Source organism: Nuphar pumila, chromosome 17, assembly GCF_984573655.1.
Source record: "Nuphar pumila chromosome 17, dmNupPumi1.hap1.1, whole genome shotgun sequence".
In the NCBI taxonomy this organism is placed as follows: Eukaryota; Viridiplantae; Streptophyta; class Magnoliopsida; order Nymphaeales; family Nymphaeaceae; genus Nuphar; species Nuphar pumila.
This window is the reverse complement of record NC_143265.1, coordinates 71,746,776-71,772,552: the sequence shown is the minus strand read 5'-3', so window position 1 is coordinate 71,772,552 and position 25,777 is coordinate 71,746,776. Positions and strand designations below refer to the sequence as shown.

Below are 25,777 nucleotides of genomic sequence, written 5' to 3'. Positions count from 1 at the left end.
ATGGGTGTGGAAAATTACCATGTAATTGAGCTTGTGGGCGAAGGGTCCTTTGGGAAAGTATACAAAGGAAGGCGTAAATTTACAGGACAGGTATGAGAGTAAGCTTTATATTCTCCTGTTTATTTTCTTTCGCTTTATATTCGCCTGTTTATTTTCTTTCGCTTTATATTCGCCTGTTTATTTTCTTTCCCTTTATTTCCTGGTATATTCATGATTTTGTTTTTCCAGACCGTTGCCATGAAGTTCATCCTTAAACATGGGAAAAGCGAGAAAGATATACTGAATTTAAGGCAGGAGATTGAGGTATTCTTCTCTCTCCCTCTCCCATTTAGCAGTTATTGCTGCACATGCTTGTTTGTCTTTCCACAATAATGTATAAAAATACCATTGTCATCCTTTCTGCCATAATTTGTGAATTGTTTTAGTTTTCTCATTGGCATCCTTTTACATTCTCATATTAATCATAGGAAAGTTTGTTTTTCTTTTAAATTTATTTTAATTGTATACCTTATTGGGAATGCATTGGAGATTTTACTTTGCCTCTCAAGAAAAACCCTTGGGCGTCATATTTAAGTTATGGCATTGTACACTTTACCGCAATTGTAGATGCTGTGTAGAAGAAAACTGCATTATCAGGTCTCTTCATAGTTTGTATGGAAGCAACTTTGTGTAGTCAATGCTTTGTTTAGTTGGTTCTTTTGATAGTAAATCATTGAAATCAAAGGTGTGTGGTTCATTCTTCTTGCTGAAGCTGTGGGGATCCTCCATCATATGCTACCATGGTCCCAAACTGTGGTTGAGTTGCATGAATTTTCTAGTTTGGCCTATTAGTCCTTGGTTTCATATATTGCTTCTTTACAAATTACAATTATCTTTGAGAAAACCTTTTTTGATATTTTGCTTGTTCTTGTGCTTTTCACTTCAGTACACATTTGGTTGTTTTTGCCTTAAGGTTGTCTTTGTTTACAATATATTAACATAACAACTATCCGTCCCGGTCCACTAGCATCCCTACATGTTATCAACTATGCAGTTCCTTGGTAACATAAATGAAGTGGCTATCTTAGGATAATCACTGAAATGACATAATGAACTGAGATAACACTTTAGCTCTGTTGGCTGACAAGGCCTCTTCCTATACTTATGAATTGTGTTGGACCCATAAATGATACATTGAAAGAATCTTTTTGGTCTCCTATTATCAAGAGGTTGATTGTTTTGCTTCTGTATCTTGTACAATATCCATTCTTACTTGTAGTCATTCTGTTTGATACCGTTGTGAGTTATGTAATTTCAGGCCTATCTTAATATCTTCTCTTGTACTCATGCAGATACTAAGGAAGTTGAAGCATGAAAACATAATTGAGATGCTTGATGCATTTGAGAGTCCTCAAGAGTTTTGTGTTGTTACAGAATTTGCTCAGGTATGTTTGTTGGAGAAGGCGTAGTCAATACATTAGTTATTGCCTCTTGTACGTGGTGAGTTTTGTCTTCTTTTAACCACCCTATTTTTCTCTCTTGACCCTCTTGCTTTCACTAATTTTCTCTTCTAATACCTTGAAAATTAGACTTTAAGAGTGTTAAACTTTTGAAAGGATATTGTCCCGTTGTCCTAATGGTTTTGTCATGTTTAGTAGCATATTCAACAACATTTTCTGAGTGCCTTTTTTTTAATAGGCGAAACTTTTTTATTTGTTTTCTTTTGAGTTGTTTGACTAGGGAGAGTGAGTAGGAGCAAAATGAGAAGAAGAGGAAGAGGAGGAAAAAATTTAATAATTACAATTCTATGCAATAATTAGAAACTTTGATTACAAAAATTTTGGAAAGGATTTCCTACTTTGTTTTTTTTTTTAATTTTTTCAATAATTTTGTGAATTTTGTATTTTTTTATTTATTTTTGCAACATTGTTTTTTTATGTATCTTATGATATGATACAGGGTGACATGTCCATATCCCTGACCCTTTTGACACAGGTTTTGATATGCTTTTCGCAACATTGATACATGAATACATACATACATACATACAAACATATATACACACACGCCCGCGCACACACACACCTTATATTTGTATGTGTATGTTTTTATTGGGAAAAGTATGTATATATTCATGTATAATATGTGTTCGTCAAACATCATACTAGAATTCATGAATACAACCATTTTTGCACCTTAAAAGTGGATGCAGATGATCTCACATAATGGTTTAGGTTTGCATTAGGTCAGATCCGAAACTCGTCTGACCTGTATCAGTGAGGTACTAGTACCAATGCCCATGTTGACAAAGGTACAACTTCCTTCTGGAAGTACCCATGTTACATAGGGCCCCATAATACAATAAAAAATTAGAAAAGTTGTATGGATTACCAATCTGGAGTACCTGTGAAAATTTTGGAAATGTTTTTTATCCAAAATGTTTGATGCTGTGCTGCAACCCTTGATGAATATAACAGAATGAGATGAAGGATAAATAGGCTTCATAGTAGGTAGCAAAGTTAACTCTAGAAATTCTTTGGATAACAAACTCTCCACAATAGATGAGTTATTATTTAAGAAATAGATAGAAAAAACTTGAGATAGGCTCCGTTAACTTCTAATGAGCATTCAAAAGGGGTCAAAAGCTAGAAATATTTTTGATACATTATGAGTCACAGATTTTGGATATTTCGTACGGAAAAAACTTGCAGGTGCACTATATATTACACCCTACTTACTCAAACTGCCATATAAAAATTATCGATATCATGTGTTATATGGTCAAACCGTGTCACCAAAATGCTGAAATTGTTACTAATAGATTCAATCTAGAAGTGTCCACAAATTTTGCGTTTAGGGGTGTAAATTCATAAGGTCGTCTAGCCTTGGCTTAGTGATGTCAAGCCACTTATTCTTGTGAGACTTGATTTTGTGTGTCTCTGTCTTATTAAGTCCAAATCTACTGCCTTCTTCTCTTCTTTTCAGGGTGAGCTATTTGAGATTCTCGAGGATGACAAATGTCTACCTGAAAAACAAGTCCAAGCAATTGCGAAGCAACTGGTAATTTATATTCTATGCCTATTCCATCTAGTTGATTGGATATGCTACAGTTGTTGGTTATTGTAACTCTATCCTATGTACCAGATATTTGGGAATGCATTGACATATGCATTTATTTATACCTTACAAATGTAAAAATATCTTTAACAAGTTACTATGATCAAGACCTTAATATTCTTGATGATAAACATGTGCACACATGCACAATAAGCACTCTTAGAACACTTGTGCACAAAAGCACAACTCACTAAATCTCACAAATGCACAAAGGCATAAAAGAATAAAAAACTTTATTATGAAACACTTGGGCTTTGACCCAAAGCCATACAAAAACTCAAGGGGGAACACCCCTATTTTTAGTTTTATACACAATGAGAGGCCATGGAGGGGCTCCCAATATGATCATTGGGACCCCTCCAACAATTATAATTATAACCGTTGGAGGGTCCAATGATCATGTTGGGTGGGCCCCTTCATGTGCTAAACGATGAAAGAATAAAAATAGAAAAAAGAAAAAGAAAGAAAAAGAAATAAAAAAGAAAAATTATATACATATTCTCAAAAAAAGAATGTGTAAAATGATGAATATACCCTTACGGCTAAATATATTATATATATATAATAGATAGATACATATACATATATTATATATATGTATATGTATTACCTTATATATAAAAAATATATATTGGATTACAGGAGTTAATTACATAATTTAACACCCTCCTCAAACTTAGGGCAGGATGACCGAAAGTTTGTCAAGGAGGAAATTGAACCGCGGAGCACACAAAGCTTTGGTGAAGAAATCTGTCAATTGATATTTTGAAGTTACATATAAAAGATCTATAACTCCTTTCAGATACGCTTCCCGAACATAGTGACAGTCCATCTCAATGTGTTTAGTCTGCTCATGAAAAGTACAATTTTTGGCAATTTATATTGCACTCTTGCTATCACAACATAATTTGGTGGGCCCTTCTATTGTGATCCCCATGTCTTCTAATAGCTGATGAATCCATACAATTTTCATGGTAGTAGTTGCCATGGCACAATATTTAGCTTCTGTTGAGGATAAAGACACTTTTTGCTGCTTCTTACATCTCCATGAGATCAGCGAGTCTCCTAAAAACACACAAAAACCAGTGGTGGAGTGATAGCTATTTGGGTCACCTCTCCAGTCAGAGTCAGTATAAGCAATTAATTTTAATTCAGAAGAGGAGAATAAATATACTCCCTTATTTAAAGTACCCTTTATGTATCTTACGACCGACAAAATTGCACTCATGTGATTCGATGTTGGTGCATGTTGAAACTGACTTGTAGTATGAACTGCATGAGAAATATCTGGTCTAGTAATACTCAGATACATCAATGATCCCACAAGCTGTCTGTAGGGGGTGAGATCAGAGAGAAAAATGCCATCATCAATCTTCATTTTGGCTCCCACTATAGTAGGAGTTTTACAAACCTTATCATCTGTAATACCTGACCTGTCAATAATCTCAGAGGCAAGCTTAGTTTGAGATAAAAAATACCCTCTATGAGAGTATGCTACTTCAATACCCAAAATATAAGTTAGGAATCCCAAATCAGACATTTCAAATCTATCATTTAAAATTGATTTTATGCTTTTAATGCCTTTAGAATCACTCTCGGTTATAAGCATATCATTCACATATAAAAGCAGAATGATAATCCCTACATTGGTTTTTCTAACAAATAAGGCAGTGTCAGTGAAACAGGATGGAAAACCATTTTCTAACATTATTGAGTTAAACCTATCGTACCAAGCCTTGGGGACTTGCTTTAAACCATAAAGTGCTTTGCGAAGGTAAAGCACTTTCCCTTTGGGAGTCTCCATTCCTGGTGGAGCATCTATATATAGCTCTTCATTCAGATCATTATTTAGGAAGACATTTTTAACATCCATTTGATAGATGTTCCATTTGTTGATTGAGACAACAATGATGAGACATCGAACAATGACCATTCGGGCCACAGGGGCAAAAGTTTCTTCATAGTCAATCCCATATTCTTGACTATATCCTTTAGCAACTAATCTCGCCTTATATCTCTCAAGAGATCCATCGCTTTTAGTTTTTACTTTAAATATCCATCTACATCCTATTGTTTTCTTACCCTTATGAAGATCTTGAAATTCCTAAGTCTTGGCTCTTCTTAGAGCACCAAGTTCATTCTTCGTAGCTTCTACCCATTCAGAACATTTTCGTGCTTTCTCAAAATTTCTAGGTTCTATGTAAGAATGGATGACACTAAGACAAGCCCTATATTTAGGTGAAAAAGAGTCATATGAGATAAACCTATAGGGAGCTTTCCTATGTCTTTCGGTCCTTTGCAAGTTCTCCTCTCTTGGAGAGACAATCCTACTGGTGTCATCATATCTTTCAAGAACACTTCTGAATGTGTTTTTATCTCTATGGACATAGGTGATAGGTTCTCTAGATGATCCCTCGTTGATATGTTGATGAGGAGGAGAGAGCATAGAGGTGATAGTTTCCTCTGTTTCATTATCACTTGAGTTATTCTGAGATGACTCATCATCACTTGTATCATCATCTTTAGCTAACATTTCAAATAGAAAGGAATAATCCTCTTTCTCATCATGAGATACAAGACTTTCGAAACCACTAAGATTTTCCAAAAAACTCACATTTCTGGAGACATACAATTTGTCATTTTTAATATCATAACATCGAAAACCCTTTTGGGTTTTCGAATAACCAGGAAAGACGCAAGGAATGGCCTTTGGGGAAAGCTGATCATTTTTATCCGTAAGGACAAAATATTTACATCCAAACACCCTTAACCTGTTGTAGTCAGGTTCCTTCTCGTATAATTTTTCAAAAGGAGAAATTTTGTTCAAATTTTTTGATGAAAGTCTATTTATGAGATAGACCGATGTAAGGGCTGCCTCAACCCAGAGTTTTTTTGGAATGTTTTGCGAAATAAGCAAAATTCGAGTTGTTTCAATAATATGCCTATGCTTTCGTTCGACTAATTTATTTTGTTGAGGGGGTTTTAGACAAGATTTTTGATGGAGAATACCATAACTTTCAAGATAACTCTTGAATTCATTTGATAGGTATTCTCCTCCAGAGTCGGATCTAAGGATTTTTAAGTTCCCATTGAATTGATTTCAGATCATCATATGAAAAGTTTTGAAAGTCAAAAAAACTTCATGCTTATGTTTGAGAAAGTATATCCAACAATACCTAATGTAATCATCAACAAAAATCATATAATATGAGAATCGTCCTTTAGATATCATAGGAGCTGGACCCCCGTACATCGGAATGAATGATTTCAAAGGGTTTTGTTGTAAACATGGATCTTTGATAAAAGGATTAACTTTTCATTTTTCCAAGAATACATTCATTACATGTAAAATCTCCTTTACAAAGATGTTTAACAAAAGGTAAATATGAAATTTTAACAATATTGGGATGTCTAAGTCTCTTATGCCACACATGAATATCTTTATTTTGGGCAACATTACAAAATTGATTCTTGGGAACTTGGAGAAAATTGACATAGTAGAGATCTCATTTCCTAGAGCGTTCCCCAATCAACCTCCCGGACCGACGATCTTGTATCCAACATTTATTAGAACATAATTTTATATTGCAACCATGGTCTGAGAGTTGAGAAACCGAAAGCAAATTCAAATTTAGTTTTGGTATGAATCTAATTTTTGGAATAAAAAAATCTTGTTTTTCAAAATTGTCTATTCCTTTAATTTCAAGGGATGCTCCATCCGCCATTAAGACAAAAGATGAAAAAGAATTTTTAGAGTATTTGGAAAGAGAACAAGCACTTGGGGTTATATGAAATGATGCCTTGGAATCTAAGAGCCAAGATGTCTTACCGGGAGGGGAAGATGTTGACATAGCAGCTTCGGAAATTCCTCCATTGAGAAGAGGTTGAAGAGCTTACATAATTTATTGTAGAGAGAGAGACCCATTTGAAGAGGATGGCCGTTCTTTCGATTGAGTGGTGGTGGCCATTTCAAGCAATTTCTTCCATTTTAGGCAAATTGGTTTGATATGCCCCGGTTCTTTGCAAAAATGACAAGTTAATTTGCTATAGTTGATTCTTAAAATGAGGTGGTTTGTAAGTCCTCACATTGTTACTCGGTCTTGAAACACCATTCACCTCTTCACTTTCTTCTTGAATAGAGGAGGTTGCAAGGATGCTAGGATTGATTTTACTAATGCCCATACGGGTTTCTTCCCCACTCAATTTGGTAATACCATCTTCAATGGCGGGAGATGTGAAAGAAGAAAGAAGAAAGAAGAAAGAAGAAAGAAGGGAAGACCGAATTTGTTCAAATTTGGGTCTAAGTCCATTTAGGAAGTTAAAAAAGCGTTCTTCGTCAAGTTGTTTGTGTCTTAGCTCGATAGCTTCCTTACTCCATTTGGGTTCAAGCATAGCAAGCTCGTCCCAAATGGAAGACAATTCGACAATGTATTCCCGAATAGTCATCTCATTTTGTTTTAAGGTCAAAACCCTCTTTTGAAGGTAGTATTTGTGTGATGAATCTCTTGAAGTATACATTTTTTCAAGATATAGCCAAGCTTCAGAAGCTTTCTTGAATTTGAAGATGTTGGCATTGATCTTAGTTTCAACGGATGAGAAAAACCAAGATAAGATCTTGAAGTTTTTCATTTCCCATTCGTCATGTTTCTTTGAATAATCTTCAAGCGCTCTTTGCCTTTCTTCTCCTTCAAGAATCTTTATCTCATTTTTCCATAATGGTAATTTTTGGTTCGGGTTCCGGTATCGAACCTTGAACATACCCCCAAAGCCCCTTCCCTTTAATATGGGCTTCCATATTACCGGCCCAACATGATAGTTTGAACCATTGAGTTTAAACCCGAGAGAGAAGTAAGAGTCATTTTCGCCTATTAGAGAGGATAAAAATATAAAAATAACACATACCTCAATAGATTTTTAAGTCTTTCTTGACAAAGAAGACTTCTAAAATATTGGCCGAAAGAAATGATCCACTCCACTCTCTAATAGCTTGAAGGTACGCTTTTCGAAGAACCCAAGAATGTGGAGAAATGCACGATCTTCCTTCCTCAAACCTTAGCTTTGATACCATGTAAAAATATCTTTAACAAGATACTATGATCAAGACCTTAATATTCTTGATGATAAACACGTGCACACATGCACAATAAGCACTCTTAGAACACTTGTGCACAAAAGCACAACTCACTAAATCTCACAAACGCACAAAGCCATAAAAGAATAAAAAACTTTATTATGAAACACTTTGGGCTTTAACCCAAAGCCATGGAAAAACTCAAGGGGGAACACCCCTATTTATACACAATGAGAGCCCATGGAGGGGCTCCCAATATGATTGTTGGGACCCCTCCAACGATTATAATTATAACCGTTGGAGGGTCCAACGATCATGTTGGGTGGGCCCCTCCATGTGCTAAAAGATGAAAGAATAAAAAGAAAAAGAAAAAGAAATAAAAAAGAAAATTACATACATATTCTCAAAAAAGAATGTGTAAAATGATAAATATACCCTTACGGCTACATATATAGTTTATATATATAATAGATAGATACATATACATATATTATATATATGTATATGTATTACTATTACCTTATATATATAAAATATATATTGGATTTGATTACATAATTTAACAACAAATGCATTTTGGCTTCCATATTCTGGGCAATTTAATGTGTTTGTTTTTCAGGTGACAGCTTTGCATTACTTGCACTCTAATCGTATAATACATCGAGACATGAAGCCTCAAAACATTCTTATTGGAGCTGGGTCTATCATAAAGGTTAAAATTTGCATCATAAAGATTATGGATAATAATTTCTTTGTTACCATGTGCATTAAATAGGTTCTTCTATAGTTGATTGGTGGTTTAAATTACTTTATTCAAGTTTAAAGTAATTATTTTCTCTTTTTTTGGATTTGCAAACCGTTTTGGTGATTATTTCTTTAGTTCTTGTGAAGGATCAGTTCCATGTTTTCGGATCTGTTGAGTCAGGTATTTATGAATGCACTGTAAGCAGTTGGATTTGACAATGAGACTTATTCAGATGATCACTCCCTCAGATGATGCTTCTTTTTGCTGGTTCTGTTTATGCTAACTTTTAATGATGAAACAATATGTAGTGCAAACTATGTCACAGGGATACAGCCCTCAAGGGGCAAATCGCGTGTTGGTACGATACAGCACAGATCCGGACGTGGGATTTAGTGCGATTCGTGTAGGACACGGCCAACAGTGTCTAACACGTTGACATTGACACGATCGATACTGTATCCAACACGATCGATACTGTATCCGACACGTTCAATATAGTGTCCGACATGATAAAAAGTATGCTTATAAATATATATATTTTTAAAAAATTTAATGAAGAATATATATTATATAATTATATAAATATCATTGTCACAAATATTGGCAATATTTTCAAAATATCGTGATATTATCACTGTATTTTCAGTGAATGATAATATAGGTAAAATATCATGATATTTTGAAAATATCTCCAATTTGGTAATATCGCGATATTCTCGTGATATCATCACAATATTATCAATTGTTTTTACTTTTTTAATTTATTTTTTAAATCATAAATATATTTTTCTTCTTTCTTTTACATTTTTTGTTATTTCTTTTATTATATATGTATTTTTTGTATAAACATGATATTTTCTTACTTATTTTTGTTATTTTTTATAGTTTTAAGCCCCAAGAATTTCCTGGGATTTATCACCAAACCTATAATATCGCAAGAAATAGCCTTGTCGAAATATAGGTGATACCAATATTTGTGATTATGATAAATATATATACTATCTGTACAGCCGTGTCTCCGAATCCTATTTTCTGAAATATTTCATATTGTACCAAGTGAATACACATCGTATCCCGTACCCGCATCTGCATCCATGTGACATAGAGTGCAAATTGTTTATTGAAATAAAATTCCATCAGTATAAACTGGCTCAAGTTGGTGACAAGATTGGAAAATCTTGACAGTACTGAAAATTTGTGACCTGTGCGGTTCCAACAACTTGATGTTTTAGTTATGTTTCTAATACCCATTGTCAGGATTTGTAGATCGCAAGCCCTTTGTGCTCAGGATCTACTTTATGTTATAATGTAGGTTTATTGCCGGGAAATTCAGAATAATGATCCCATTACTGAATCTATCTTTGGACCTGAATGGATGCTATCCATTTGTAATTTTATTATATCTGCATCCAAGGAAAATACTGTGTTTTGTATTCATCATTCTGCCGGATAAAAACATCACTATTTTCTGTTTCAGTGTTGAACTTAAGTGGGAATCAGTATGGTTCTAGATCTAAACTTAAATGACATATGCCTGATTTGAATACTGAAATGGATGTGATTGGGTCTGTATCATCTGATCGATTTTTTAATTATACCCTGTTTTCTGTGCATATCCTAGGACTAAGGAACCTGGTTTGGTTGGAATCCCACTTATCCACGGCCTTGCCAACTGATATATTTTTCAAGTAAAAGATGGAAACAGGACTATCCTGGCCTTTTGCAAAACTACATTTCAAGTTTATGTTGATAATATTTGGTGTTCAAATCAACATCCTAATGAATATTTTTGTTAATTGTGCAAAACAAAGTCTATGTTAATGAAAAAATAGTATGCCATATCATTAGTTGGTATCAGATTATTTTTCACACATTCCTAAGGTATATAGATTTTTTTATGTCAGATCTCATTTATATCAACATCATTTTTTGGCATCGCAGATAAGGGAAGCTTAAGGCACCTTTGTTTGAAGCAGTCACAAATAATATTCTTGGGAATTTCTCGGCAAGAGAATCGCGGGAGATTTTGAAATTTCACATTTTCTCTGGAATATTTAGTAATTTAGATATTTCAAGTATCAATTATTAATGCTTGTATTTTTAAGTGGTAGAATTAATTTTATTAGTAAAAAAATAATTGAAAAATGAAAATAAGCTTACGATGGCAAGGCTGGGATTTTACCTACAAAAAGTGACTAAAGAAATTAGGTCTAGTTGAGATTTCTCTCTCCAAAGTTCTTGCACTTGGGGCACTTTTGCTTAGCTTCCTACCAAAATCGTTCTCTGACAATTGTGCGAGAATGATTCAAAACGAGCCCCATTTTCTCATGTGTGAGTGAATGTGAGAAAATGGTGTAGACTGTAGAGATTAAATGGATCACATTAGGGTTCATTTTCTCTCAAAGAAGAGATTTGAAATCACGTTCTCAACTCTGATTTCGAATCACATGATTTCAGATCGCATTTAACAGTTCAAGCAAATGCGTCCTTGGACAAAATCCTCCTACCGAAGTGCCCTTGCCCATTAGCATGAAGCAGCAAAATTAAGATCATTGTGATCAGTTAAATCTTTGTCTTTCTAAATCCAACTGCTAATTTTTATTTTATGAACATGATTACCTTTGGATTCAATTTGATTTCGGGTTTGTGTGATTCCTTAAGGAAATTATTTATGTAGGTAACTATTGGAGGTCGTAAATATTTGCATGCATCTATGTCATATGTATTGCTTTTAGTTTAGTGTCCATCCCTTTGTGGTGGTAGGTGTTATAGTTACGTTGGTTGCTAACTACTATTTTTTTGCTCATTTCACAGCTTTGTGATTTTGGGTTTGCGCGGGCAATGTCCTTAAATACGGTTGTCCTTCGTTCAATTAAAGGTGCTATGAATAACTTCCATTGCTAATAAAAATCTCGTAAGATGAAATCCTAGTCTTTTATATATTTTACTTCTTTGCATTTGTTTTGCATTGATGACATGTTGGATATTTTGCTTGCAGCATTACAAAATGGTAGGTACTGTTGTTAAGGGAAAAGGTAGTCTTGAATTTTCTCTGAGTTTTATTTTTTTTGAATTATCGATGGATTTTTCATAATTTTTAAGATTTTAGACAACTTTATGAATTTTATAAACTGTTTCAAAAATTTTCAAAGAACCTTTGAAATTTTGCATGAACTTATTGTGGACTTTTGAAAATTTCCATGAATTTTCAAAAGCTTTTAAGGTTCTTTCAGAACCTTCTGTGATTTTTTTATAATTTTCATCTTTCGAATTTGTTCATGAACTTTTTAAGTAATTTTGAAAATTTCCATGACTTTTTCAAAACATTTTATGCATGTTTCAGAATTTTTGTGATTTTTTTGAGGATTTTAAAGAATTGTTACGAAGTTTTGTGAATTGTTCAAAAAATTTCAATTGCTTCTGACTATTCTCCACCCACAACATGTTGTAAAAGGTAAATAAAAAAATAAAACAAATGAAAAGGTCTATATGCTGTGTAACACACACAGGTACCTTTACCAAGCTCCCATACCCATGTCGTACCCTTACTAGTACTGGGTACTCTTGAGTACAATCCAAGATCCATTTATCCATCTTTTGATACAATCAATGCATTGTCTACACATCAAAAGTGTCTACTGATCGATATCTATGTCTATATATATATTATATACTTGTGAGACAATGTTCAAGTAAATAATTAAATCCTGGCTTACGTAGCACGTGTACATGATAGTTTGTCACTCAAAAAGTTTTTAAGCAAACAATTATTATGAATATGTTAACATGCTGCACTCTGTGGAAATTTACGTGCTTAAATTTTTTTCTAGCAATTTGAAAATACCAACATTGCTTTTTACTGGTTTCCTCTGCCAACATTAGCTAAGTAATTTTTTAAAATGTGTGGGTCATACGTAAATGTAAGGAATTTTTAATTGCAAATATTTTGTAAACTTATAGCAACATCTTATTGGTGGCAATTAGCATATTAATATATGGTTGGGGCGTTGTTGATAGAGTGAGCGGGAAAGTCTCCCTTTCCTGTAGAATTACAACTCCAGAAGTATGAACACATTATGGTGCACACTTCCCATCTTATCCTTCTTCTTTGAGATATTATATTCTGATAGACATTATTCACACTAGTTTTAGTTTCTATGATGTATATCCAAATGGTGGATGCCTGTACAGGCTCTTTTGTTGCATTCAAAGATATTCTATATCTCATTGATGATGACATTCATTTGTTTCTTTGTTATTTACCTTATATTTGAAGAGTTTCTCTTGTGCACTTTTAGATCATATTGTAATGGCACTCACATATGCATTGTGTGCATGTGTGGTTTGTTGCTTTAGTTCATTATTTTCAATCTTTTTCTTGTGTTTTATAGGAACACCACTATATATGGCTCCAGAACTGGTTCGCGAACAACCCTACAATCATACAGCTGATTTATGGTCACTTGGGGTTATCTTGTATGTTATATTAAATCGTCTGTATTCTCCTTTTGGATTCATCTGCTTTATTTACACACATGGTTATCAACTTTAGTGAGCAGTTATAAATTTTGTTTTTATTCATTTCTTTTGGCTCAGTTTTAAAATGCACTATGCAGACTGTGTCTGCTCGTTTAAGTGCTAGGCTTTCATTATGTTACATTTTTTTTATTGGTGGTATGGTTCTAGTTGGTTTTTTGCCTTTTGTATTGGACCACAGCAAGTGCTTGTATATTTCATAAATTGAGTTTTTAGATTACCGTGTTGTTATGTTTTGCTCCTATTCCCACATTTTGGAATCAGGACTTTTCAGTTTTTTTTACAAAATATTGCTTGGTGTCCTTGGTTATGTATCTCTTGTCTCTGACGAGTGCACTTGTGCTTGCCATATTCATCTGGACTTATGCACCTTTTCTTCATATGCTCATGTACCTGAATTGTACCGGATACCTGTATACACATCCATATGATGTAGGTTGCAATAATGTTGCCGGACTGGGAAGTAGAATAGAGAATCAATATGAGAGCTAGAAGTGAGAAGCAACACATTTTAAAATTTTTAGGAAGTGAGAGGCAAAATGGTATCTGGCAAAATGGGATTTGAATCCACCTCCTCCCCCATAAACAGCTGACGTCTTACCCATAACAGTAAAGCATGTTATGTTGACCTTGTATTCAGTAAAATTTCTACATATCCTAAACCTGTAGGTGCTGAAAACCATATGAACCGAGCTTAATCAGGTTAACCGGGCTCAGTAACCTGATCAAGCTCAGCTCGTTTATATGTGCTGAACTTAAGCTCTTTCTCAAACTCGGTTCGTTTATTTACTCGGATGAATTCGATCCGAGCTTAAATGAATCGAGCCCGAGCCAAGCTCGAGCTAGCTTGGCTCATTGTACAACCCTTTGATGTTGTGTGTTTTTCCTTTCTATAAGTATACTGACAACCCCAAAATACGTAGCCATCATGCAAAGTGAAACATTAGCATATTGCAATTGGCAGAGTTTTACATGAAAAAATGGACTTAGAAATCATTGAATTCTCAAAGAAAAGAGAAGGCGAGAGATGCACAGAGTAAGTGTGGGAAAAGTGCATTCCATGAGTGGGAGAAGTGTGATGCTCAAAGCATTTCAAAGGGAACATATCCTGCACTTCCAAAGCAATCTTCTGGGTAAGTCTGTATTCAAATTTCAAACCTTAGAATGAAAAGAGAAAGAGAAGATGAAGAAGAACCCTCAAGAAGATCTTCATTAAAACTGAAAGAAAGCAAGCTACAACCATATAAAGGGGGCGCCCCTTCTACTCCACCACAAGACAAAATCAGTTGACTTTATACTGCCGCACATGTACAAGAATACCCTTGGAAAGAATATAATGTCCATGAGAATACATAAAGGGATAGAACAACAAGGACTAATATACAATATGATACATAACTCTTAACAGTGTGCCTTCCACCTCTATATGATGTTTCCCGTAACTTTGGGTTACAATATTATACCGGCTCTTTCACTTTGAAGCATATGTACCTATTATTGGTATACCTCCAGAAGAGTTTTCATTTATGCTTGTCTCCAATTCTTTTGATTGAACATGAAAGTAGTATCTGATGATGTGAAGCTCTTTATGTATGAGATGTATGCAGGTATGAACTTTATGTTGGACAGCCTCCTTTTTACACTAACTCAGTGTATGCACTCATCCGTCATATAGTAAAGGTGCTTTGCTTGAATGTTCTTTCTCCTGGATTATTTGCTATGTAACTTATGAAGATTAAAAAAATATGCATTTCTTTAATATGCTCTTGACAGGATCCAGTTAAATATCCAGATGATATGAGTCCAAATTTTAAGAGTTTTCTGAAGGGATTGCTTAACAAGGTTTCTACTTTTGTTACTGAACTTTACTGGATATGAAATTTGAGTTGGTACTGTTGCTTACTTGGATCCTTTCTCTTTAACCAAAGTCATGAACTTGTGAGTTTAGGATTCTCAAAAGCGGTTGACCTGGCCTGCACTTCTTGATCATCCATTTGTCAAGGAAAGTTCTGAGGAGATCACAGCTAGGGTGAGATTTTCATGCTGTTCCTTGCATATTACTTTGCTTTAACTTTTGCATCTGAGGTGTGTTTGTATCATTCCTTGCCGATATAAAAGAATTTCAAATGTAGCATGGAGCACAATTGCCCAGGAAAAGGCAGATCAAGAGTTCCACAAAGTATTGGAATTCTTATTACCCACTTTCCCAGTGTTAACAGAGACCCCATTTGCGCATGACCTCCTCTGTCTTTGACCTTGTAAGGTAGCAGACAGAAGCTCTGCTAAAATGATAATGTGAACTGTGCAACTGTAGCACATGGAAATTCTTTCTAATGAGATTTTCTGGTTCCACATACTGCCTTAACATGTTAATGGGAATGATAATTTTTGTGTTTATTTTAAATGATTGACACAAATATAGACAGTGCTTGAAAATTTTGTGATATCATCATGATACAAAAAGATTAAAAAGGGAAGCATTGCAATGTTTTCAAATGATCAGCAATTAAAAGAAACTTTGATATTCACACAATCATATAATGAGTTTATCACCAATTTTCAAATTTTTTTATTGTTTTTCTTCTATATTGATATGGTTTTCCTTATTCTTTATCTTTTTTACTTTTTTAAAACTTTTGTACCTTTACATTGCAAAAGAATAGGTATTAGCAAAACATATTATTTTTAAAGAATAATTTTATATTGTCATTTTTTTCGGCATGCTGATTTTGCTGAGATTTATCAAAAAGCCTATCTTGAGTTTGTGTGACTACTTTGGATCTTTTCCAGGAACTCCGTGCTGCAAACGCTGCTGCCAGGGGATGTGATGCAGCTTGGAGAGGTGAAGTGAACTGCATGCTTGCTTCAACACTTAGGTGCCCTGTTTCTAGCCCTGACAGTGGTAGCTTCTTTGCACTCTATGCGCCATAGGCTCGTAAACTTCATTGATTAAGAGATTCCTTTCTATTTTCATTATGGAACACTTGCCTTTTGTAGGTAAAAAGGAACTCAGCATTTCTGTTCGGAGTGGGGATGCTTCTAGCTGCCCAGGTGATAGGTCCACACATGATCCTTGCTTGGCTACAGAAAATTCCTCTAGACATGCTGATTCTAATCCTTTAGATTCTACTGGGCTTGCTTCCTCAGGTTTGCAATTTTTTTTTGCTGTTAACAGATAAGCAATCATTATGTCTTTAGTCAGAAAATTTTAGTGTTGAATAATGTGTTATCGTCATTTCTTTTTAGTTAGAAAGTTTAATGTTGGACGCATGACTGTTCTGTCTTTAGATAAGAAGCTGTTCTCCATCCATGTTATCATAATTGACACTAGTTGCGCTGATAATAATTTTAAAATGAAATAGTTGTTTCCACACCAGTCAATTTGCAAATGTAGAATACCAAGAAAAGCCAATTTGAGATCTCTTTTCCTTGATGTAAACACTAACATTCTCCAGAGGACAATGATATATGGATTATAATCTCCAATTCTCCATGATGCTGGCTTATAAATCATTCGTAAGTAATCTATAGTTGAGCATCTGTCGAGTTTTATTGGAATATGCATAATTAAAGGACCTCTTTATGTCCTCAATAGGCACCGATCTGGTGGTTTAGGCATATTTCTTCTTAGGAAAACCTTCAAATGAAAAAGCAGATGCAGGGCCACATGACTATGTCCCAACTCCCAAGTCAAGAAACTAGTTGAGTTGGTTCAAAGTACTCAGCCATTTCTCAACTGTCTGTTCATGTTCACATCTTAGGTTTTTCACCTATGAGCAAATCGATATTTTGTCTTCAGTACGTACAAAGCATGTAATGGAATCTTGTGAAATTTATTATATGATTGTCGTATGTACTTTTTACCATTCATGCCATAAGAAATATGATTTTGGCTTTACATGTTTGGAAATATGTTGTGTTCAATGCTTGAATATTTTTTAAACTGTCACAAATATGTTCTTGAGATTATTTATTCATTGCAGTTTGAGTCACTTTACCACCATAAATTAATAACTACTGTTACATGCTTTTGCATTTTATCCTGGCACTTTATAGTTAATTGGTGTACTAAGTATGAAGTATTTGCTTATTCTATGCTGGTCTTATTTTCTTATCTCTTTCAGAGATTGATGCTGTGGATAGAATGGAGAATAGCTCTCGCACAATGAAAGGTGCTCATGATATTTCTCAAGATAATGAGGCATTATCATTCATCCTGCAGCCTTTTAAAACCTTCAATAGTGAAGGAAAACAATTAAGGTAAGATAATTTCCCATTCATTGCATCTCAATGGTGAACATTTTTGCTATTTGATTATCCTTGGCCATAATAACTCGGATTATGTTGCTCTTGCTTTGCTTATGCTTAGATATAATCTATGATTTTGAACTTGTTTTAAAAGTACTTTACTGATTGTTTTTAGTTGCATATCTTCAAATTTAATCATAATTTGAATATTTATTGCTTCTTGAGTTATTATCCTTTGTAAGATAATGCTAGATGGTTATATAGGTGTAAATGTGGGGTTTTAGGTCTTCTGGCTTGTATGTATGGGGAAGCATCTTCCTATATCAATCATCAAATTGAATTATTCTGCTGCATGAATTTTCTTGGAATTTCAAACATTGGGGAGAGCTTGTGAGATTCTTACAAAGGAAATAATTGTTTGATTTAAATTCCATTACTCCCTTAGATTGCAAGCGTCATTTTGTCGGTAATGTAGAATCTCTGATTTTTTTCTCCTTTTTATTAATCTATAGGCTAGTTTTTCTAGTGCTGAAAGTTGATTCCTGTTAAACAATTGATCTTTGATATTCGTGTTTAAATCTTTTCAATCTAGGGTGTTGATGTGTTGTCCAACTATTGAACTGGCAATGCCATACTATCAATTAGATTCAAAGATTGATTAAATTTTATTTGTAAGGCATCAAAATATTGAACTTTTATGATGTTGTAGTTATTGTGCTTTTGGATTGACCAAAGATGAATACTCGGTGTTGCAATGATGATGATAAACCAGCAAGAATTTTCTTTCCCCACACTAGTAGTCATGGTGCATCTGATTTTATTAACTTTTAGCTTTTATATTCTACAATGTATACCTATCTAGTATTGTAAAAAGGATAAAATTCATAAATTTTGAGATTTATTTTTTGCTTTATTAGTGCATTCCTGGGAACTTGACATTAGGTAATGTTGGTTACTTGACACAGATCTGGCCCATTGACAGCCTTGATATACATAACTATGTACTACACACACATTCACACACATTTAGCCCTTTATAGATTGTCAAGCTTGAGCTTAACCTTCCATAATGGTCCTTGACTTTCTGCTTATCAAACTTAGTTGAGCCAAGTTTCAATTTTCCAGCTACATGTCGAATTTAGCTTGTGTGAAACTTTAGATAGCGGTTTCAAATGAGAATGAGAAGAGTTGTGACCTACAATGGCTTCTCCACAGGGGCACAACCTATGTCACATAGGTGCGGGTATGGGTGCGGATGCGGCACTTTAAAAAAACTTGGGTGCAGGGGTGCGGGGAGGATATATATATATAATTTTTAACAGTTTTAAGTTAACACTATGTGTATTTGTGTGCATTTATGTGTGTATATATATATATATATATATATATATATATATATATATATATATATATATATATATATATAAATGGACTTGATTAGGGTTAACTGAATCTACTTTTGGATAGAAATGGACCTCAGTGTGGTTGACTTCACTTAACACAAAGGAAGTTGTGTCCAAGTGTCGCACCCGCCTGGGTGCGGTGCCCTGTTAGAAAAGTCCATGTGACATAGGGCACAACACATTGATCATGTATGTCACATGGAGGTTCCATTTTTTCTACTGTACTGCATCCGCTTGTACATGAATAATGGTGGGAAGCTCCATAAGAATGGCTGTATCCCCTTATCTAGATCTGTATGTGTGATATAGTTGGTCTTCTGTTTATATTAAAAGACTCTAATTGGGCAAGTTGCAACAGATTTTACATACAATATTATTATAAAAATGCATCCATTGAAGAAGTAAATTATGAAAAATTGCACTCTTCATTCTTCAATGATGTGTTACTCTCTTAAATTGTACATCTTATTCACACATGTACAATATGCTTCTCAAATATGTATGCTGCACTTTAGAGAAAATTTTAAGGAGATATCTATGGTTTAATGTTCAGCCCCAATAGAACTAGCATCTGTTGCTTTCCCTTCTATATTCTGATGGTCAAAATGGTAATCTCTGTTTCTGTGCTTTTATCTGTCATGAAAAAATGGATTGATTTCTGATGCAAGTACACTCTGTTCGATGCCAAACTACTAACCCAAACAATGTCATTAAACTTCTTATCTGCACATTTTTGCTACTGCTCCTGTCAAAGCCACACATATCATTCAGTACTGGATCTTGCAACACAATATACATAACATGGATAGTTGCCAGGAGACCTTACGAAGATGATGGAGTGGTTGAAAAGACGAAAACACATGCTATACATGATACTGTATGTGCTTACATCTTTTGTAACTAACAATACATTACTTTCCTCTGTTTTTGGTTTGTTATTGGATAACAGGCTTGAATGACTATAACATGGGCTGGTTGTTTCTGTTAATTTTTGATGACTAAAAAATGCCTCATCATTTCGTCTGACCAAACGTAATTCTTGACCAAGCTTTATTCTTCACTAGGTTCTGCTGTGTCCATTGTATTTTTATATTGCCTCATTATGAAAATTCTTTTGTTTATTGTGGTGTCTATTCAAGATAAAATAAGATCAACGCTTTTTGGGTGGAAACTGGCACTCACGGTCCTGTTACTGCAATCAGAATATTGGATCCTTGTTCTGCTACTTGTATATTATATCTTGTCTAATTTATTCTTTTGCTGTTAATTCCTTGCAGTGACCAACAAATTGCTCACATAAACCAGTCATTGAGAATTCTTGCAAATTTGGTCGCTTCCGGGGCACTTCATTCCAATGCAATATTAGATTGCATGATACCTACCATAATTGCATTCACTACTGCACTATTTACCAGTGATGCATCTGATGGTCACACATTGACTTGCAAAGTATGTCATGAAGTGCCTGCCTGCTAGTACAAATTTTTTGACTTTGTGTAGTGCACCACCTGTTTCTCAGATACAGTGCTTGTGACAAACAGACACAAGAAAGATCATTCTAATTAAATATACCATGGCCGAAAGTCTGTTTAATAATTGGAATGTTTGCCTTTGTTCAGGTGCTTTCAGTTCTCAGGAAATTAATAGAAGCCAGTGCATGCAGGATGAGCACTTGTTTGGTGCCCAGTTGGCCCACTTTTTTGGGATTCTATGCACTGGTACCTTTTCTTGTGCATTGTGCATGCCAAATGTTTGAAAATAACAGCAACTTGATTTTGTTCCTGATCTACATCATCAAAATTGCAGGTTGTAGGCTATGCAAAAGACACTTCTGGACGACTTTTGTATGAATCAACAGCATGCATTACAATAATAATGTACCGAGTTGCTCAGGGGCTTAAAACATCCAGTTCTGTCACTGGCCATGAGATGGTTTCTAACATGTCATCAGTAGAAACAATGATGCAAATACTTGACCAGGCTAATGCATCTAATATTGTGGATTTACTTTTAGTATGCTTGGCATCTTCAGGGTCCAGTCTTATGTCAGGTTCCCTCAATTCGTTACCTGCTTCTTGTGAAGCTTGCAAAGCTCTATGGGCTGTGGTGGATGCAATGGATGCCGTGTCCATGAAAGGAACCACTCATTTGTTTCCATTGGCCTTTTCAAGAGGTCCTTTACTTGAAGAAAATGGCCATAGCCAATATAAAAAGCTTGAAATGAAGTCATCTGCTCCTGTTGATATGTTAGCCAGAAAATTCTTGAAATCAAAAGGCATGCAGGTAGCTATTTATTACGTGCTCCACCAAGGTCCAGAATCCGTTCTGCCCTCTTGTCTGCAGGTACACTCCTCTCATACAATCTTAGTCAAATATTTCTAAACACTTATTTGTTGAAAACCTTAATCTGGAAAATCATCACTTTAAATTGTAAATTAGTGCATCCGTTTAGATTCTTTGGGGTTGGCTGCATATGTGCCCCTCTTTTACATTTTTTTAATACTTATGGGATGTCTTTTGGTTATTCTCCATGCTGTTCCATTTTACAATGTGTGCTTGATCTTTATAGTCCAAATGAGCAACAATAAAGAAGCAGTCATCTGAGTCAATAACTCGAACAATGATGTAAAAAAAGTGTATCGAAAGGGCCATCAAAGGCGTGAAAAATACAAATATACACTAACATATTGCATCATATCATAAGTTGCATAGGGTATAAAACATTGTGATAAACAAATATGAAACTGTTAATCTTTAGAAGTGATGTACCATTCCTTTGTGATATTTGATTTGAACCTGTTGGGCCCCTGATTCTATTAGAAATATTTTCTTTTTGTACAGTTTATGGCACCTAGAATTAGTGAATAAGAGAAGATTTTTGGGCATGTTCAACTATACAATGCTGTGAATATGTTATTTGTTCTCTTTGAAGAAAATTATGTTGTATAAAAACTACAATATGGCAAAGGAACAAACAGAACAAGTGGTTATTTTCTGTAATATCTATAACAAAGTTCATGCCTTAATTATGTCAAGGAGGTTTCTTTTGTCCATTCTTTTTTTTTACTTGTTATTTAAATCATTGATTGACATCCAACTTTCATAATTCATGCTGATTGATTTTACCTATCAAAATCTTGTACAATTTACTGATTTCTTAAATCATCTTTTAGCAATTCATAATATTATTTTTTGCTTTCTTAGCTTTTGATGCGCTGGTGTCTATCTTGCACAACTATTTGCAATGTTCTCTGTGGTCTTCCAAGTCCTTCACCTGCTGATAATGCTATTGATGGAGGTGTAGATGGAACAGTTGTGGCAGATCTGTTTTGCATCATATCACTATGTTCATCTTCAAGCAAAAATGCAATGACTGGAGATACACATGATGCAAAATCTAATAAGATATCAAACCCTGGGTCTCTTGTTTTGTATTCTTGTCTAACGCTTGCCACAATTGCCCAAGGCTTGAAGTTGGTTGGTAAAGCTACCTCATCATGCATGCTTACTGTATCTCAGAAAAAACAACGTGCTCGTCTTTCAGTTCTTGCTCATCAGGCTGCTTCTGATGATAGATCAACAGCTTCCATTGAGCCTCATTGTTCAGCAGCAATGTTAGCACTTGCTTCTATCATATGTCTTGATGATGATGCAGGCCATATGAGTTCCCACATTGCTGAAACTGCACTTGCTTTAATACCTCCCACCGCTACACTGCGTGGCCATCTCAGGCTTCCATTCCCTGATGACTCTGGAGCGCCTTGCAAATACAGTGCAATGCTTACAAACTGGCACGGACTTAGGGATGGCTGTGTTGGTTTGTTGGAGATAAGACTCAAATTTGGAGGCCCGCTCGCCATTGAGCAAGCATGCTCAAATGGTATTCCAGCACATCTTACTTGTTTATTGGCTACTCCTCAGAAGGAAGATTTTCCGGGAATGGTGGTGATGAAAGACATAGCTGGATTGTCACCCATAGGTGTTGTCTGGACTGTTTCTTCTATAGCTCATTGTCTTGCTGGTGGTTCGTTCCATGATGTATTGTATAGGAGAGAGCCCCTTAAGCTCTTATCTGACTTGATGTCTGATGCTCACCTCATTGTTCTGAAATCCTGGACTGGTTGTGGTGGTGGAAGCAATGGGATAAGTGATTTAATCAACTCCATTGTTGATGTTCTTGCATTTCCTTTTATCGCTGTACAAAATGTTCCTGGTTCACCACTTACCTCTGCATCTGTTAGCAGTGGTTATCTCCTCAACTCGGGGTCACCTGGTGCAAGAATGTGTGCAGAAAACACTGATGTGGTGAAAATCATTGAAGCCAGCATGCCTCAGTATGTTCAAATGCTTCTAGAGGTAGTTACTGTGTACCTTTTCGTCCTGTTTCTGATTTATCATTTACAGATTTGTAAAGTTTCTCTAAATATGCAGGCATCCATTCCCAGAAGAGCTCTCAAGTGTTTGGGATATATAGAAGTGATAGATATGGGAAGACCTATAGCCTTTCTAGCTAAAATGATAGGTTATAGGCCCTTGGCGCTTCAGCTTCTTAGAGAGGGTCTGTTGGAAGAGCATAGAATGAAAAGGCTTCTTGACTATTCTAGCCCAAGAGAAGTGGTTCTGGATGTTTTAATGATAATTTCTGATCTAGCGAGAATGTCAAAGGTTAGTAAGATAACAGTTGTTCAAAACTTGAAATGGCATTCTGCTGCCTGTGGTCCTTGTGTTGTTTCATGTGAAGAAATGAATATCTGTTGTCATACTTGCTGAGCTTTTTGTATGTTTTAACCCCAGATGTAACCTGGAGAACTGCACTCTATATGTTCTCTTAAGCTGAATAACATCACTCGTTTAAATGCACGATTCATCAAGTTGGTAATGCAATTCCTGCTGTTTCAGGACTTTTATGAAGCCATAGAGAAAGCAAATCTACTGGAGTTCCTCAAAAAATACTTAGCTCATGAAGATTCCAATATCAGAGCCAAAGCCTGCAGTGCTATTGGCAACATGTGCCGGCATAGTCCCTACTTTTACAACTCTCTTGTAAGATATTTAATTTGAATTGTTTCATTGTAGGCAGTGCTCGAAACATAAAATTTATTGCCATGCTTTATTTTTCTTGTTTTCTTTTAATAGGTAAATCATGATATGATCGACCCCCTCATCGAGCGATGTGCTGATCTGGACAAACGCACCAGAAAATTCGCATGCTTTGCTGTAATTTTCTCTGTTCAACATACATAATTTGAAATCCAACTCTCTTAAGAGGCACTTTTTTATAGAATCCTGTTCTTGACATTTGACATAGTTGATGAGGCCATGTTATACATTTGCATTTTACTTTGTGAAGTTTGCAGGCTATCACTTTTGCTGTCATTTTTTTTCTTTAACTTGAAGCATTGTGTTAAACTTTCTGCATTGATCATTTTATTTTATCCAGGTTGGCAATGCCGCCTATCACAATGACTTGTTATATGATCAACTCAGAGTATCCATTCCTCATCTCACAAATTTACTGCAAGCAGGAGAAGAAGACAAGACTCGGGCAAATGCTGCGGGTGCTCTTAGTAATCTTGTGCGCAACTCCAGCAAGCTCTGCGAAGACATCATTTCCAAAGGATCTATGCAGGTCTGTCTAATGTGTGGTTTGCCTTCAGTATTTATTTCTGTTTCTGATGCAATTTATGTTGTTCTATGCAGGCTTTGCTGAAACTTGTTGCAGACTGCACACTGGCAGCATTGAGTCCCAGAAGAGGCGATGCTCCAAGCGAGTCGCCATTGAAGATTGCACTTTTTGCTCTTGGAAATATGTGTGTCCATGCTCCTTGCAGAAACTTTATTCTCTCTTCAGAGTATTTCCCAGTATTTGGACGTCTGAGGCAGTCACCCGACCCAACAATATCCAAGTATGCATCCCGAATCTTATCTAGATTCCATGATGCCTGATCAGGTTTTGTCTACATTTTTGTAAGCTGTGCGTCTAAGTGATCATAGACGACTCTGAAGTGCCTCGTGTGAGTGAAATTGTTAAAATATTGTATCAGAAATAGCAATTTAGTAATAGAAGAGTTCCAACCTATATCCAGTTTTGGTTTCTCTCGAAATCCCATTTCAAAATTACTTATGATCCCTGGGCCCAAGGGGTAAGCCGACAGAGTTTTACACTGCCAGGACAGCGACGCAGGCAAAGCCAGCCCACAGAGTTTTACTTATGATCATGGGGTCGTTTCTCCGTGTAAATATAAAAAAAGTACTTGTCACTTAGACTTTGGAGTAAGCTTGTCATCTTGAGATGCTTTTGGCAGGACATGAACGTGACTGAATTCATTGGCTTGGACGTCTCGACCAACTTGAGCTCCAACGTACACAAATTAGCTGGACTAAGTTTTTGTTCTTGCAGTATGTTTGGACATGAGATATTAGCAAAGATGAAAATTGATGTTTTAGCTAACGTCAACACTGGGCAGTAGCTCTTGAAATTGGTCATATTACACATGTTCAAACTGTCAAACATGCTCTTATGTTTGGCTCATTAAGGTGTAATGATATCTCCTCAAGTAACTTGTAATCGGGTTTGAGATATATCTACGGGTATCATAGCCGATCCCAACCCGTATACATCTGATAAGATATGGGTTTGGTAATACATAAGGGCATCCGATTGAAAATTTGGACCCA

The 25,777-nt window shown here is 35.3% G+C and overlaps 1 protein-coding gene across 1 annotated transcript; it reads left to right on the top strand.

Moving 5' to 3' along the window:
- On the top strand, nucleotides 1-25,045 carry FU (kinase family with ARM repeat domain-containing protein). The gene is made up of 22 exons (XM_089992997.1): nucleotides 1-90; nucleotides 229-303; nucleotides 1,332-1,424; nucleotides 2,965-3,039; nucleotides 8,787-8,879; nucleotides 11,727-11,790; nucleotides 13,304-13,388; nucleotides 15,056-15,128; nucleotides 15,222-15,290; nucleotides 15,397-15,477; nucleotides 16,239-16,350; nucleotides 16,446-16,595; nucleotides 17,573-17,708; nucleotides 20,377-20,548; nucleotides 20,719-20,817; nucleotides 20,906-21,442; nucleotides 22,304-23,455; nucleotides 23,531-23,764; nucleotides 23,999-24,142; nucleotides 24,236-24,316; nucleotides 24,540-24,728; nucleotides 24,800-25,045. Exons 1-22 carry the CDS (start codon nucleotides 1-3, stop codon nucleotides 25,043-25,045), a joined length of 4,050 nt encoding a protein of 1,349 aa, XP_089849123.1.
- Nucleotides 25,046-25,777: the final 732 nt, after the last annotated feature.